Source organism: Tribolium madens, unplaced genomic scaffold (genome assembly GCF_015345945.1).
Source record: "Tribolium madens isolate multiple individuals breed KSU strain unplaced genomic scaffold, Tmad_KSU_1.1 Scaffold_1;HRSCAF=32;Tcas5.2_LG8, whole genome shotgun sequence".
In the NCBI taxonomy this organism is placed as follows: Eukaryota; Metazoa; Arthropoda; class Insecta; order Coleoptera; family Tenebrionidae; genus Tribolium; species Tribolium madens.
Window position 1 is genome coordinate 4778275 of NW_025400984.1, and position 14092 is coordinate 4792366.

The 14092-nt window shown below is 32.0% G+C and overlaps 3 protein-coding genes across 8 annotated transcripts in view; 1 reads left to right on the forward strand and 2 right to left on the reverse strand.

Annotated features, from left to right (window-relative positions):
* The first annotated feature begins 1045 nt into the window (after positions 1 to 1045).
* On the forward strand, positions 1046 to 4989 carry LOC123003772 (putative inorganic phosphate cotransporter). Of its 2 annotated transcripts, none has more exons than XM_044396759.1 (8): positions 1046 to 1064; positions 3177 to 3232; positions 3280 to 3416; positions 3463 to 4008; positions 4059 to 4208; positions 4258 to 4635; positions 4682 to 4823; positions 4870 to 4989. In XM_044396759.1, exons 2-8 carry the CDS (start codon positions 3181 to 3183, stop codon positions 4917 to 4919), a joined length of 1455 nt encoding a protein of 484 aa, XP_044252694.1. In that variant the 5' UTR covers positions 1046 to 1064; positions 3177 to 3180; the 3' UTR covers positions 4920 to 4989. The 2 variants fall into 2 exon arrangements, with proteins under 2 accessions (XP_044252694.1, XP_044252693.1); XM_044396758.1 differs by lacking the exon at positions 1046 to 1064 and adding an exon at positions 1726 to 1814.
* Positions 4990 to 5462: 473 nt separating this feature from the next.
* LOC123004091 (ATP-sensitive inward rectifier potassium channel 11-like) lies at positions 5463 to 6842 on the reverse strand. The gene is made up of 3 exons (XM_044397204.1): positions 6754 to 6842; positions 5676 to 6703; positions 5463 to 5626 (listed from the first exon to the last, which is right to left on the reverse strand). The coding sequence occupies exons 1-3, from the start codon at positions 6825 to 6827 to the stop codon at positions 5463 to 5465; spliced, it is 1266 nt and encodes a 421-aa protein (XP_044253139.1). The 5' UTR covers positions 6828 to 6842.
* A 1580-nt stretch (positions 6843 to 8422) lies between these two features.
* The window catches only part of LOC123016166 (G protein-activated inward rectifier potassium channel 3-like), a 6917-nt gene continuing 1247 nt past the window's right edge, over positions 8423 to 14092 (reverse strand). Inside the window, exons 1-5 of one of the 5 annotated variants that reach the window (XM_044416393.1) lie at positions 12242 to 12571; positions 9663 to 10027; positions 9099 to 9619; positions 8881 to 9040; positions 8423 to 8659 (exon numbers count right to left, since the gene is read on the reverse strand). In XM_044416393.1, the coding sequence (XP_044272328.1) occupies positions 8508 to 8659; positions 8881 to 9040; positions 9099 to 9619; positions 9663 to 10027; positions 12242 to 12369 (1326 nt within the window). In that variant the 5' untranslated portion in view covers positions 12370 to 12571 and the 3' untranslated portion in view covers positions 8423 to 8507. Of the gene's footprint in view, positions 8830 to 8880; positions 9041 to 9098; positions 9620 to 9662; positions 10028 to 12241; positions 12572 to 14092 lie in introns of those variants that run through there. The other 4 variants (XM_044416395.1, XM_044416396.1, XM_044416392.1 and 1 more) reach the window with 4 other exon arrangements.

Here is a 14092-nt window from a genome sequence, read left to right on the forward strand (position 1 = left end):
ACGATTTTTCAAGCTTCAGTACGCGAGGCTTCATTTTGTACAGATTTCCACTCCGATCGCAACAACTTTACCATTGTTTAAAAATTCACAATTTTGTCCTACATTTTTAATGAAAAAATCCAAACCCCTTTTGGCTGCAACTTTCACGGAAAACAAATTGTGTTTCATCTCCGGTGTGAATGAAACGTATTTTAAAATTTCAGGAAGCCACTTGTTATCAACGAGTCTATATTTTCTCCAAAGCAATTAGTGTATGTTTTTGTGTCAAAACTACACCTACAAAGGGATGATACTTTTTATGGAGAAAAACTCTCTCTGAAAACCTTTGAAATAGGGTTCTTTAAAAATAAAATTTTAACTATCTTAACCTCACTTTTTTTAGTGACAAATTTAGTTCCTTAATATGTAAAGCCTTTTTCACATTTAAAGCGCAGTTTACACAATCATGGCCTACTGTTATGCCAATTTAAATGAAATGGATTATACATACTTATAATTTGTTGAAAACACTGTGTGTAAGTGTGTATTATTAGTTGCATATTTATTTAACAGCGTAAAATAAACTTGAAAATCGTAAAATATTTACACGCTGTATTAAATATAAAAAACAAGAATAAAACAATAATTTATGAGAAATTTAAATATATTGTTCATTGTTTTAAAACTTACACGATAAAGTCTTTTTTAAAAAGAAGAACACATTTTGTAATTTTTTAACCACAATGACTTTTTTAATTTTGCATTAATTCTACTTAATTTTTTAATCTTCTGATTCACAAAGATGACACAAAATGTTTGAATTGTCAGCAATTTACATAAAGACGATAATTTGACAATTTATTCACATCTGTAATACTTGGAACATATGTAGTTCTAAGTTGTCTAAAGGTCTAAATTTTTATGTGGAAAATTATAAAGACATTGAATAGATTAAGTTCTAACACACATTGTGACGTTTCATTATATAGTATGTGTCAATTGGCATAAATACTGTGACGATTTTTAAAACTTTTCAATGTCTCAAATAAACTTCTTATGGTTTATTGATGTGTTCAAATTTTCTTGTAAGTACTTGAAACTAATTTGTTTTAATATCAATAAACGACTGTTATTATATTTCTAATAAGAGTTTTGTTGTATTGTTAATTGCATATATCTAGTTACTGTATCTTATCACTATTTAGAGATATTTAGAGTTAAAGTTACAATTTGTAAGAGTAAATATTTTTTGTGATAAAGTGTTAGAGATATTTAGATAAATATGAAGTATCATAATTCATAAATAACGCAGTCCGTATTTTTTTCCAAAACAATTTCCCAATTTTCAAAAATTGCACTGTATACCGGATACATCCTTATCTTATCTCTTATCTCTCTATGATTTGAGTATGGCATTTCCATAACAAAAGCTCTATTTTTATCAAATAAACGCAATTGTTAAGGTTAATATTCTGACATGAATTCTTTCTCAAGCACGTGCATGATTAAAAAACTAAGTTTGAAAGTCTACAACAGAAAATAAAATTCATTTACTAAACTTGAAAATTACACCACACCTTACACAGGTTTATTGAGTTAGGTTTACAAATCGTGCAAGTAATTTACTTTTATCAAATTGTAATCGATAGAAATTAAAAGTAAAAAATATTTTTACGATTTGTTGACTTCTTATTAATTGTTGCAAGTTGCACATGTATTTACTAGTCGAGGTATTTAAATGCGCTGACGAACAACAGCGAAACAAACGGTTCTTACCAAATGAATCTGACTAATTAGTTCGAATTATTGTTTGGCGAAAATTGCTCAATGTGCTGGTAAGCGAAAATCAAAAATTAATTCATTACCTCTTCTTTGCTTTTTATCTTCATAATCGAAAAAAACTAAAAAACTACAAAAATTTAAAAATCTCCACTTCTGTTTTTACGAAACTTTAAAACATCTGAGTGGCCAAAAAATAAATTGTGACACTTGCAACATTTTTATTTTAATTTTTTGAATAACTGAAATATTAAACAATTTGGTCACATGTGGGACATCCTGTATTTTAGTAATTGCGTCAATACTTTTATTATTATTACCTAACTAATTTTTTATAGTAATTCGTAAAGTTTAAAACAATAATTGTCTTATCACGTCTTTTGATTATTTTTACGTAAAATTTCATGTTTCTTTTATTTGTAACTAAATTGACTTTCAAAATACCAATTTCTTTAATTGTTAAGAAATACAGAGTGCGCCAGAACTCGTGCCTCAGAGAAAAATTTCAAGTAAGATAAGATACTAGGAACACGGAAAAAATGTTCAAAAAATTTTGACATTTTTTTATGTCTATTTAATGATACTGATGATCTCGTTTATGTTTTTTTACAATTATTTACTAAAGGTACAAAAATTATGCTAATAAAAGACACAAATAACATTGAACAGAGTTATAATTTAGGATACAGCTTCCTTGTTTCCTCTTCTAATAACCTGTAGCAAAAAAACTTGCAAAATTATTTATCGCAATTTAAACTCTCATAACTTTTTTAGAGATAGAATTTTTTTAACATTTTTTTCTATGTTCCTGGTATCTTACCTTTTTCTCTGGGGCGCGAGTTCTGGCGCACCCTGTATATGATGCAGTCTAGGTATGTGCTCTAGAATCAAATTGAGAAATAGTGAAACAATGTGTAACGAGACGTCTACATTTTTCTCACACTTGAGATTAAAACAAACAACTATTTGTAAAGCAAATATATAACATTATTTTTGTAAGAGAAAATTTTGAAATAAAATAAATACCAAGCATGAAATTTAGAAGAAAACATAAAAGAATAAATAATTGATAAAACGTAATTTCTGACGTCACAATCATTGTCGCATTCCACACAATTGGAAAACACTCTAAGCTAAAATACTTATTTGAATGACTGAGATTATTTTTTTTTCAATGTGACAATTTATTGTAAAAAATATGACAACTTGACAAAGTCTTTTTAAATTAAAAAATGGAGTAAATTACAAAATGAAAATTTTTCAAAATTTTTTAAAAACCTCTTCAACCATTTTGACTTTCTGCGACACGAAAATCGCAGGTTGATAAATCAGCACTCAAATTTCGATTAGATGATATCAAACTTGACTTAAATTTCAAGAATCATCCATTATGTCTCAGTAATCGAAATCTTTTGCAGCAAGATGTCTGAAATGAAACTCCCCATCTGCCCCGACGAGGAAATCCCCCGTCCAAGTAAACACCCTTAATTTTCCAACCCTTTTTATCAGAATTTTTTATAGAAAGTTGTCTCGGCGTTCGTCACTCCCAATTCTTTCTCATGTCGTTCACCCTTGTGATTTTTTTCGGCATGAGAACAGCCCTCTCTGTCGGAATCATCGCCATGACCGAGAAAACTCCCCCAGATCCTAGCATACCCGTAAGTAGTTAAAAATTTAGAAAAAATCACTCAAAAAACCTTCCAGACTTATCCCGAATGGAGCGACAGCGACGTTGACACAATCCTTTCATCATTCTTCTGGGGGTACCTCGTCACCCAAATCGTCGCCGGCCAATTGAGCGAGTACTTCGGCCCCAAGTGGTTCCTCGTGGGTACCATGCTCCTAGGCTCTGTTTTCAACATCGTAATCCCAGCTTTGGCCGCTTGTTGGGGCTCAGGAGGAGTGATTCTTTGTCGGGTGGTACAAGGTCTAGCTCAGGGATTTTTGTACCCTTGTATTTTGAACCTTGTGAGTAAATGGACACCGTCGTGTGAACGGTCGCGAGTTATGAGTTTTGTCTACGGAGGCGCTTCAATCGGAATTATCACGTCTATGCCCTTGACTGGGGCTATAGCGGGGTCTACGTGGGGGTGGACAGTCGCGTGTTACCTCTATGGCGGTTTGGGGGTTGCTTGGAGTGGCATTTTTGCATTTTTTGCTGCAAACTCTCCAAATTGTCACAACTGTATCTCCGAGAACGAAAAGTTGTATATTGAAAGTAGTACCTGTGTCAATAATCGATGCACAAAAGTATTGAAACTACTCTAGTGAAGAAAAAATTGTTAAAAAATGTTTTTTAGAAAATCCCAACACCATGGAAGGCTATTTTTACCTCAATGCCCATGTGGGCCATATTTATGGCCAGTTGTGGCTCCAGTTGGGGCTCTTTCACCCTCCTCACCGAAATACCAAGCTACATGTCCAGTGTCATGAACTTCAAAATTAAAGAGGTAACTCAAAAATCACAAAATTGAACCAAATACTCAATTTCTATTCCAGAATAGTCAATTATCTTCTCTCCCTTATGTGGCTTTGCTTTTCGCGGGTCTGCTCGGAGCCCCAATAGCCGATCGTCTCATTACCAAAAAAATCTTCAGTATTAACACAACTCGAAAAATTTTTACCTCTCTTGGGTCCTTTATCCCAGCTGGGGCTTTAATTTACTTGGGTTTTATCGAAAGTGACCAGAAGGATCTCGCAACGGGTCTTTTAGTTGTAGCTGTTGGTACCAGTGCGTTTACCCAAAGTGGGTACTTGGTGAACCCTATTGATATTTCCCCCAATCATGCCGGTACTATCACCGGAATAGTCAACTGTTTTTCGACATTCTTCTCAATTTTGGGGCCCTTATCGGTCGATTGGTTCGGAAGCAGAAAAGTAAGTCACATTTTATTTTTTTCTTTTCTAAATTTTTGAGTTATAGGACGACACAGAACTCTGGTGGAACGTGTTTAGACTTGCCGCAGGTATTTATATCTTTTGCGGCATTTTTTACGTTTTGTTTTCTTCTGGAGCAATACAGCCATGGGATGATAACGATAATAATAATAAACAAGACGAAAAACGTAAGAAAAATAAAAAACAGATTCGAAATAGTAACAGTTTTTTTAGGAATTTCTGAAAAAGAGAAAAAGACTGAAGTGTATGTCATGGACAGTTGAGTGAATCTTTTTTTAGTTTATTTTAATTTATTGCAAATTATTTTATTAAAAAAATTAATTTTGATATGAGTACTTTATTTCCACACTTGGAAACAAATCGCAAATTTTGCGTCACATCTTAAAAATACTTGTCTAGTACCCACTTATTTTAAAAATGTGTTTACAGTCAATTTTTTATTTATCAGATTGATTTTTCTATTATAATAAGTGATAAAAAACAAATAACCACGCTTGTGTAACTAATTTTAGTACCTTGTGCTAGGTCTAAATTGTTTGTATTTTAATTTTTTTGTGTTTAATTGGAAAACAAATTTTATTTCCTTGTTTGTGTTGCAAAATTTTACAAAATCTTTGACTTATCCTTCAAATCAAGTGCAATGTCATGAGATAAAAAACAAAAAGCTTTATTGTTTTTGACCCTTGTCTTTTCTGATAATGAAACGGAAATGGAACAAAACTTGCCTTCCTTTAGGAATTTTTACAATTAACGTCACACGAGTTTTTAGTTAAAAATAAAACTTTATTTGCACAAGATTTCAATTGTCATAATTTAACATTTAACCAAGTCTTTGTTTTCTCATTTTCACTATCACTTTCGTTGCTACAAATACTCAAGATGTGATCCTTGAACTTGTTCACATTTATTTCGCCCAAACTTTGCCTTGGGGTGAAATCCAAGTGAAGATTCGAAGACTTTGAACCCGAAACTGGGAAAATAACATTAAAACTAGTTCAAATTATTATTTTTTTACTCACCTGACTTTTGCATTTGATTCCACTCGTCGATATAAGCAGCGGAGCATAAAGGAGTACTGATTGAGAGTAGTTCGTCAAATTTGGAAAAATCTGCTTCGAATTCTCTTCTGTCGTAGTTAAAATTAAGCAAACTTTGGAATCTTTTCCCCCAAATTATCTCACGTGGCAGATAACTAGTCTTGGCTTGGGTCATCTGACCGGTACTTTGAGTGGTACCTTCGAGCAGTACCACGATTTCAAATCGATTTTGCTTCAAGTCACTCGGTGCCAAATAATACAAAGGTGAGTTTTTTGTAATTTTGTGAAACACAACCAAGGGCCAGTTGAAGAAAATTCTAGTTTTGCAAGCATCTACATTGAGGGGAAGCTCGATTTGGTGGTGGTCCAAAACTTGACCTTCGAGGGTACGTTCAGACCGGACGTAAAATGCCCGGACTTTGGCATCAATAATATGGTTCTTCCGCATGTCACCCATACGGAACATCAAACACAATTTGTTGTTTCTGGGGCATATTACTGCTTTTTTCGAAAATAGGAGAGTTTGTGACCTCAATCGTGGAAGGGTCATTTTTGAGAAAATTATAACCGCCATAATGCCCTGCATTATAAAACCAATGATACACTGCAAGGCATTAACAAAAATGGCTTCCGGGCATTCATCCGTGGTTGCTTTGATGCCATAACCCACTGTATGTTGCGTCTCAATACTGAAAAGTAGACACGAACCAAAATTATTGATGTGGTAAACGCACGGTGTGAAATTGTTCTCTTTCTGCACTGGTGGTAAGTGATCTAGTTCGAAATCACCATGAGAGTAGCAAATTAGCCACCAAATTGCTGCAAAAAATAGCCAGGAAGACAGTAAGGTAAGCAAAAATACCAAAATCGTGAACGTCCACGAGGAATCCACAAGTTTATTGAATTGCAAAAAGACAAATTTTTGGCGTTTTGATTCTGGTCGGTGAATGTTGCAATTGCCGTTTTTGAGAATAATCCTACGACGAGACTTGCAATCATTTGATGATAATCTTTAAAAAAAATATGAGATAATTAAAAGTTAGAGAGAAGTTAGAATTACCTTGTGAAACCCTTACTTTCATGATGGTTGATTGTTTGAAAAAACTGGTGTTTATTTTCAAGCTGTGACTCCATAATGAAGGTGCAAAGAGTAATTTAAGTTTTTAGTGTGCAAATAAATTGCTTATCTGCGAGATAATTCCGGTAGACCTTGTTTACAAAATTTAAAAAAATTGTTGAATGAGTTTAATTCCGTTTGAAAGGTTGACGTTAGTAAATGTTATAAATAGGTTCAAAGATTTGATAATCAAACAAGATTTACGAGAGTGTAACAAAACTTTTATTAGGATAGTATTTTTAGGTATAATCTACTTAAATCTGTTTTAAAAGTGGTAGCTTACAAATAAAACAAAAATTTAAAAAACATAATTATTTAATGCACAATCATAAAGTAATAATCAAATTACCCTGCTTTCAGCATCACCTAACAATTGATATGTAATATGACATTTCAGGTTGAGAAATGACCACTTCCCAACCTGAACTGTCACATTTCATAATTTTCAAAATTTGATATTTTTTATTAGCTTTAAGGAGGATGATTGTAAATAAAATAGTATACAAATTTTGGTGATCTTTGCTTTATCGTATCTCGGCTTATTGCTAAAGTAAATTTTGCCTTGGTATGTAATCTATTACTATTGACTTGATCTTAATCTATAAAAAAGTTCCGTGACTGACTAACAGACAACGCACAACCTAAACCACTAAAGCTAGAAACATGAGGATGTGCTAAAAAAAGAATTTTTTAAAAACCAATTTCTAAGAGGGTGAAATGAGGTGTAAACATTTAAACGAAGATAAAAACATATAACTTGGGAGACATTTCTTAGAGGGTGTAGAAGTACACTAAATTTTTTTTTAACTAATCTCCACGTAGAGAGTGTAGTGGTCCACTAAGAAAGGATTTTTCGATAATATACAGGATGATTCACGAAGAATAATGAGCCTGACCAAATTTTCGATGCAACCAACATTACAGTTGTCGCAAAATAACTTGCGAAAGAAGAGAGTGGAATGGGACGTCAACACCTAAACAAAGATAGAAACACAAAGTTTGGAAAATATTTTTCTTAAAGAGTGTAGAAAGTGCACTAATCAGTCGCTTTTCAAAAACCAATCTTTAACGGTGCAAACATTAAAAAAAATTATTAACATAAAATGTAAAATTTTGAGGGTGTAAAGGTGCTTTAAAAAACAGTTTTTGAAAATCAACTTTTAACAAAGTGAAATGGGCTGTAAACGTTTGTAACGTGCTTTCGTCATTTTCTTAAACATCGGCTTTCTGCTCCCGCGTTGGTTTGAGTTAGTGGTGAATAGATAAACAAACTAACTTCACATTACCTCTTTGAAGTTAACAAATCTAGGTCAAAAAAGTTATCGTCTAAGAAGTACCAAAACTGGTGATTCTAATTCTATGGAAAAATAAAGCACAATTTGCTTTTTTTGAATTTATCAACAATAAAAACTTTAATATGATTAACAAAAAATAAATGTTAATTTAACAAAAAAAGGTTATTGTGCAAATTTATTTGTCGTAGAGCCTTATAAAAATAAAATAAATTTTTGTTTAAACTTTTTATTATTTTTTTTTTTAATTCTTACAGTAATAATTGTAGTTTTTTCAGTATTATCTAAGAAAACTAAGGTGTTAAAACATACACAATAAATAATGCTTAAAAGGAATGCGATTCGACAAAACTTACATAAACTATAAGTTAACAAATCGTGACTAATTAATTACGAGTGATAATATTAAACGTAGCTTGCATTGACTTCCCCAAGCATATCTTCGTCATATCCTTCATAAGAATAATTGGTTCTCGCTGGGCCCTCATTTCTATTAATGGGTGGAGGTGGTCTCAAAACCCTATCCTCCACTCTCTTATCAGGCAAACCCATTGGCTCTAAAATTGCAACATCCAAGCTGTGACTTAAACTATAATAAATATTTATTTTTGGTTTGTAAAAAATACACAAATATCACAAAAGCGTAACGAAACACGTACACTAAATCAATTAGTTGAGAAATAGCACAAAAGCTAAACTGGACTAATTGCTTGACTATCTCCAGAATCTGGAATTTCAGTTAGTGAGGTCTAGTACCACTCCATGGGAAGTGGCTTACCAGGTACATCTTGTAATTTGTAAAATTCGGCCAATTCAGCCCCCGAACACAAGGGGGTGTCGACGGGGTAAGTGTTGTCAAATTTCGAGTAGTTGACTTCGTAACCTTGACGGTCTTTGTTGTAAGAGACGACAGGCTCGAAACGGTGGCCCCACAAAATCTAAAATTTGAATTAAAAATTTGCAAAAAAGGGATTATTTATTATTTTTTAACTTTACCTCAGTGGCTAGATAGCTGGACCTGGCTTGAGTCGTCTGCCCGGTACTCTCCACCGTCCCCTCCAAAATCACCACAATTTCAAACTTGTCTTGTAACATGTCGCTGGCTGAGAGATGGTAAAGTGGCGACTCTTCATCGATTTTGTGTGTGATGGTCATCGGCCAAATGAAGAACAAATTGTTATCACAGCCATCAGCTGAGACACTCAATTCAGTTTGGAAATTGCTCAAAACTTCACCTTCTTTGGTTTTGCGGGCTCTTATCAACTGCGCCCTGATACTGGCCCCTATAATATGACTCTTTCTCATGTCTCCGACTCGGAACATGAGACACAAGTGGCCTTCTCTTTGACATATCACTGCATTTCGGGAGAAGAGCAAAGTTTGGGTTCGCAGCTTGGGTCTGGTCATTTTCGCGAAGACGATGCCCACCATGAAGGCTTGGATCATCATCCCGATGATGCTTTGCATGGACATGATGAAAATGGCTTCGGGGCATTCTTCAGTCGTGGTTCTAACACCTAAAACCAAATAAAAATTTAATTAGAAAAAAAATTAACTCACCATAGCCGATGGTGTGTTGCGTTTCAATGCTGAAGAGATAACACGACGTGAAACTATGAATGTTGAGGACACAAGGCGTCCAATTTGACTCGGCTTGATTCATTGGTAAATGCTCGTCTTCGAGGTCCCCATGTGTGAACATAATCAGCCACCAAATCAGCGCGAAAGCCAGCCATGACACGAAAAACGCCAAAGCGAAGATAATCAGTGTCCATCTCCATTGGATGTCAACAAGAGTTGTGAAAATGTCCTGCAGGAAGCGAAGGCCTCGCTTGGAAATGCGCGATTGTAAAACGTTGCAATCGCCGTTTTTGAACACTGCTCGACGTCGGATTTTACGAACGGCGCCGGGACGAAAGGACTTTCTGAAACAGATCAAGGTTAGGGCTGTTTGACTTGGGGGCGATAATTGCTTTGGCACTTAATTATTTGTCGAGTTGTTTGTTCATCGATTGTGATAATTATGACGTCGATGTTGTGGTTTCAATAAAAGCAAATAAATTGCGTTGGAAGGTGCCAAATCGAAACTAATTCAGATTTGGATAAAAATAAGATTTTGACCGTTTTTAGATCAAAAATAAGATAAGAATAAGATAGTAGTGAATAAAAATAAAATATAGTACTTATCTAAAATAGTGATTATTATTAAGCTCATAAAAGCTTGATGATTGAATAAGGCAAAATAATAACATTTTTAAAGAGCTCAAAAGAAGTCAAAAAAACTAAACTTGTCTTATCCGAATGTTTACAATTTGAGTTGGTGAAGCTTAAGACTGTGCCTCAAATTAAAATTTATTCGACAAACAGAACCCTCTGTATCTCAAAAACTAGATAAGGGAAGTTGAGTTATTTTGATTTCTTTTCAGTTGTACTAGGTATCACCTGTTTGAAAATATTTGCACATACCTTAAAATCACTCTCTATACAAGGTGTGTCAAAAATAGTTACAATAAAAAACTTGTGTTTTTCAGAATGAAACATTGGATGTCTTTAAATGGATGTTCTATTTAAATATTTGAAGATATTTAACTTGTAACAAACTTCTTCTTTTTTACTCTTATAATCGCAATCCGCGACAAAAATATTGTAGCTCCTTTGTTTCATTTCTGCATTTAAAACTGTGAAAACGTTATTTTTCTAAAAATCAATAATAAAAGTCTTGTGAAATATTTTTTTAAACAGTAAAATTATCTACACAAAAATTTCTACCCTTTACTTAAAATACAAATAAATAAATAAATAAATAAATACGAATAATATAGCTATAATATAATGCTATTTGTTTCAAATCAATACTGTTTAACAAAATACATACACAGACGCTGCCTTCTATCACTTTTGAATCACTCTGTAAGTAATAATATCTTCAAAAATCAATTAATTTTAGATAATCCAAACTTGTATAAGTTTTCAAAATTTTAAAAAATTGTAGCTTTAAATTAAAAATTTCAAAAATCGATTTGGTCAGAGAGCTGGCTTTTCTTTGTTTAATTATAATTAACGATCAATTAATTTTCTGTCATTATTTTGATATTTGAAATGAATCAGCATTTCAAAACAGTTTGTAAAAAATATAAAATTATAAACAGAGTGTAAACATTTGACAACATACCATCTCAATATTATCTTAAATAATAATACATACACAGACGATGTATTTTATTATTTTTGAGTCACTTTAGAGCAATTAAATCACAAATAATGAAAATTTTATATTTTTTTCTTTGTTTTATTAATGTTCAATAAATTCTAGTCATTTCTTTTATCAGTTTGTATAAACAATAATTATTATTTTATGTTAAGTGTGCAAAACGGCGTTTTTTTAACGCCAGATAATAACGTGTTTTTGGCTTTTGAAACTCAATTTCACACAGACAAAAAAAACTGTAGCAAATAAAATCTTCAAAAATCAAAGATAATAAAAACATAATAAATTTCAGATTAGATAAGATTGCAGAGAGCTATAAACTCGTCGTAAACCCTTCAAAGAAGTTGTATCTCTTTTTAAAAATCGTGTTTTTGTATAATTTAATGAAAGATATTTTTGTAATTTTTGATATTGTTTAAAAAATTCGAGGCTGAATATCTATTTTATAGCTATATGTTAAAAAAATTGAAAAGCAATTTTTAATATTTTTGAGAAACCCTCTCCAAAAGAAAAAGTTCAGTTAGCTATGTACTTTTTTAAAGCTTCAAGGATTTTTTTATTTAATTTACCACGTTCAAAATATTTATAAAATATAAATTAATTTAAAAAGTTTTTCAGTTAACAGTCTATTGTCGTTTCATATGACGTGATTGAAATGTTTATTTCATTTTTCCGCGATAAATGAGAAAAAATACACACTTTATTGCTATCAGTACCATAAGAATTTTCAACATCTCGTTCAGAAGTCTAATGTTATTGTTTGTTAATCTGATGAAAGAGTTTATTTATTTATAACCTTTTCAGAGCAGTCAAACAAAACAAATTGGTTAAAAATCGAAAAATTATGTCAAACACACCAATATGCGAATCTTGTAAAATAGTCAAGTAGAATTTTCAAAAAATTCGTTGATAGTGTAAAATAAGAAAATACCTGCTGGGCGTTGGCGAAGTGGGCGTTTTGGGGTAATAGTAAATCCCCGGAGTCAATTCCGGGTTTTGGTATTGTCCAGTGGTTGGTATGAGTTGGTTTTTTTCGTTACCATCGGTCGGCGAGTCCATCGTTAACAGCACTCTTACCACTTAACTGATTTATTTAGATATATGTAATCTCATTATAAATGACAGAAGTGTTAAATGCTTCGACAAATTTAAATCCAAATGTTATGATTTACACGCATTTGCTGTCATCAATTAGCGACGGCGGGCGAATTAATTGTAATTTAAAAACTGAGTTACTCCCTAATAAGAGAGCGAGTAACGTGATTTGTTATCTTGTTCAGGTTATTTACTATCAGACTGATAGTTTGGAGGAGCGCATTTTGAGGAAAATTGTCACACTTTTGAGTAAATAGCCTTATCGTCAGAGAAAATCCCATTTAGTAAATAAAAAATTGATTAAAATTTGAGTTCCCAGAGAAAGAATGCGCAGTTAGGCTCACCAACTAGCACAACACTCAAATTATCCAATTGTCGTCCTAAGTGAGCAATTGCATTCTCTACAGGGTGTTCGTTCCGAATTAAATTATTTATTTTTGTAAACAGGTCAAGTACCTTCTACAAAATTGAAATTCACACGTGATTACGTCACATGACTGAGGTGACCTTAAACTGGTAAATTATTGTTTTTCGAAAAGTGTTCAGGTACAAACAGTGTGATTAAATTATTCTTGTGATTAATTTACGTCAATTTGGAGAGGAAGGTACCGGCTGGGTTTTGCAATGTTTTCATTCAGAATATTTTGTTAAAAATGTGAGATAACGTCGACAATGTTTGATCTTGACTTCGTTTACTTTTTACAGGTTGTTCTAGTTATCGGCAATAAATCTAAATGGCTTGATATAGGTCAAATTTTTGCATAAAATAAATGACAAATAAGACAAAAACACTTTTTCAACACTCGGTTCAACCATTCCTAGTGCTTTGACACTCACCTAATGACCGTAATTTTGAAATAAGTATTATTACAGGCTCAGTGTGGTAATGACTATTATCGCACCAATAAATTAAAAGGTTCATATTGTAATATTAGATATTATATTTTATTGCTTCACTGTTTTGTTACTACTGTTTTGATTTAGTTACGAGTTTAAAAAATGTTTTACGCTGAAAATTGTTTACAGAAAAAATTTCACTCATTTAGGCACTTAAATCACTGTCCTAATATCAAATATTTTTTTGAGAATGAGTGAAGTTACACTGAACTTTAAAGAAATAGAAAAACTTGCAACAACTTATGCAATTTTACCTACAAACATTATTATATAAATTTTTAATAAACTTTTAATAAAATAAAAGCCAACAAATCATAAAAAAAATTGTTTCTTAAGAAAAAAATTTGATAGAAACTTACAATGAGCAATAAAACAAACCATCACTTTTCTGATTGATTTTTTAGTAAAAATACAGATAAATCAGCAGTTTTGTCAATAATTTGAAACAAAAATAGGAAAAAGAAAAGACAACTGGACAATCCACACTATTTTGGAACATTTTGGAGATTCATTTCTCGTAAATTTTCAATCGACATTGATCAAAATTTTTGTAATTTAAAAATTTTCATCGCGCCTTTTAAAATGCGTTTTTGTGACCAATTTTTTCACAGTAATGAGATTTTTTTTAATCCCAATTACCTTGATTTAAAAATTAACTCTTTTTGCATTTTTGTGAATAAAAAAAATGTATCTTTTGCAATTTTTAGTTGACAATGAATATTTTACATGTTTTTATACTTAGTTTTGTTTTTATTTATAGATCTTTAAATATTAATTAAAATTAATTAAA

Excerpts from the sequence above, each read along its gene's own strand:
- LOC123003772 (XM_044396758.1), top strand. Across the intron at positions 4,009-4,058 it reads TCAATAATCGATGCACAAAA|AAAATCCCAACACCATGGAA; the intron begins GTATTGAAACTA and ends AATGTTTTTTAG. Across the intron at positions 4,636-4,681 it reads ATTGGTTCGGAAGCAGAAAA|GACGACACAGAACTCTGGTG; the intron begins GTAAGTCACATT and ends TTTGAGTTATAG.
- LOC123004091 (XM_044397204.1), bottom strand. The coding sequence starts at position 6,827 with ATGGAGTCACAGCTTGAAAATAAACACCAGTTTTTTCAAACAATCAAC. Across the intron at positions 6,704-6,753 it reads GAAAGTAAGGGTTTCACAAG|ATTATCATCAAATGATTGCA; the intron begins GTAATTCTAACT and ends TTTTTTTTAAAG. Across the intron at positions 5,627-5,675 it reads GAATCAAATGCAAAAGTCAG|TTTCGGGTTCAAAGTCTTCG; the intron begins GTGAGTAAAAAA and ends TTATTTTCCCAG.